This window comes from Sinocyclocheilus grahami, unplaced genomic scaffold (genome assembly GCF_001515645.1).
Source record: "Sinocyclocheilus grahami isolate Dianchi unplaced genomic scaffold, SAMN03320097.WGS_v1.1 scaffold16253.1, whole genome shotgun sequence".
Taxonomy (NCBI): Eukaryota; Metazoa; Chordata; class Actinopteri; order Cypriniformes; family Cyprinidae; genus Sinocyclocheilus; species Sinocyclocheilus grahami.
The window spans coordinates 1-585 of NW_015516065.1; the positions used below are offsets into that span (position 1 = coordinate 1).

The 585-nt window shown below is 46.3% G+C and overlaps 1 protein-coding gene across 1 annotated transcript in view; it reads right to left on the minus strand.

Moving 5' to 3' along the window:
* Positions 1–6: 6 nt before the first annotated feature.
* Positions 7–585, minus strand: part of LOC107579289 (ubiquitin-associated protein 1-like) — a 4,206-nt gene continuing 3,627 nt past the window's right edge. The window contains exon 7 of the mRNA XM_016265134.1: positions 7–380. Coding sequence (XP_016120620.1) covers positions 208–380 — 173 coding nt within the window. The 3' untranslated portion in view covers positions 7–207. The remainder of the gene's footprint in view (positions 381–585) is intronic.

The following is a 585-nucleotide window of genomic DNA, read 5'->3' on the forward strand; positions in this document are numbered from 1 at the left end:
GCTCCTCCCACTCATCATCATTCTAAGATCACTTAACAGACCTACAGCTGAGGAGAGATGAATGCACTGTTGAGTGGTGCCATCAATCCCTACCCCAAGAGGTATATCTTTATTAGGGTACAAAATCAGTTGTCTTGTCTTAGAGACAGCCAGGACCCCTCTGAGAGCCAAAGGAGGGGAGGCTCCACGAGGGGAGACTCTCGGGGCTCAGCTCGCAGTCGCTCGGGCCATCAGATCCTCCAGCGCCTTGTCCTGGTCGTTATTGTGCACGAGCAGTACCTCTTTAATAGTGTCCCTCTCAAAGCCCATTTCCCCAAACCGAGACATCAGCTGCAGAAACTCCAAAGCCTGAGGAGAGAGAATATGGTATAAATTCAAACGCATATTGTCATCATTTATTCACCCTCGTTTTGTTTCAAACCTCTATGACTTTTTATTCCGTGCAACATTAAAGACGACGTAATGCAGAATGTCCTGGCTGCTCTTTCTAGACAGCAAAACTAAATGGGCCAGACCCAAAATAAATAACAACAGACATACACATTGTCCATTGGTCTTCTGAAGCAGTGCAATAGCTTCATGTAA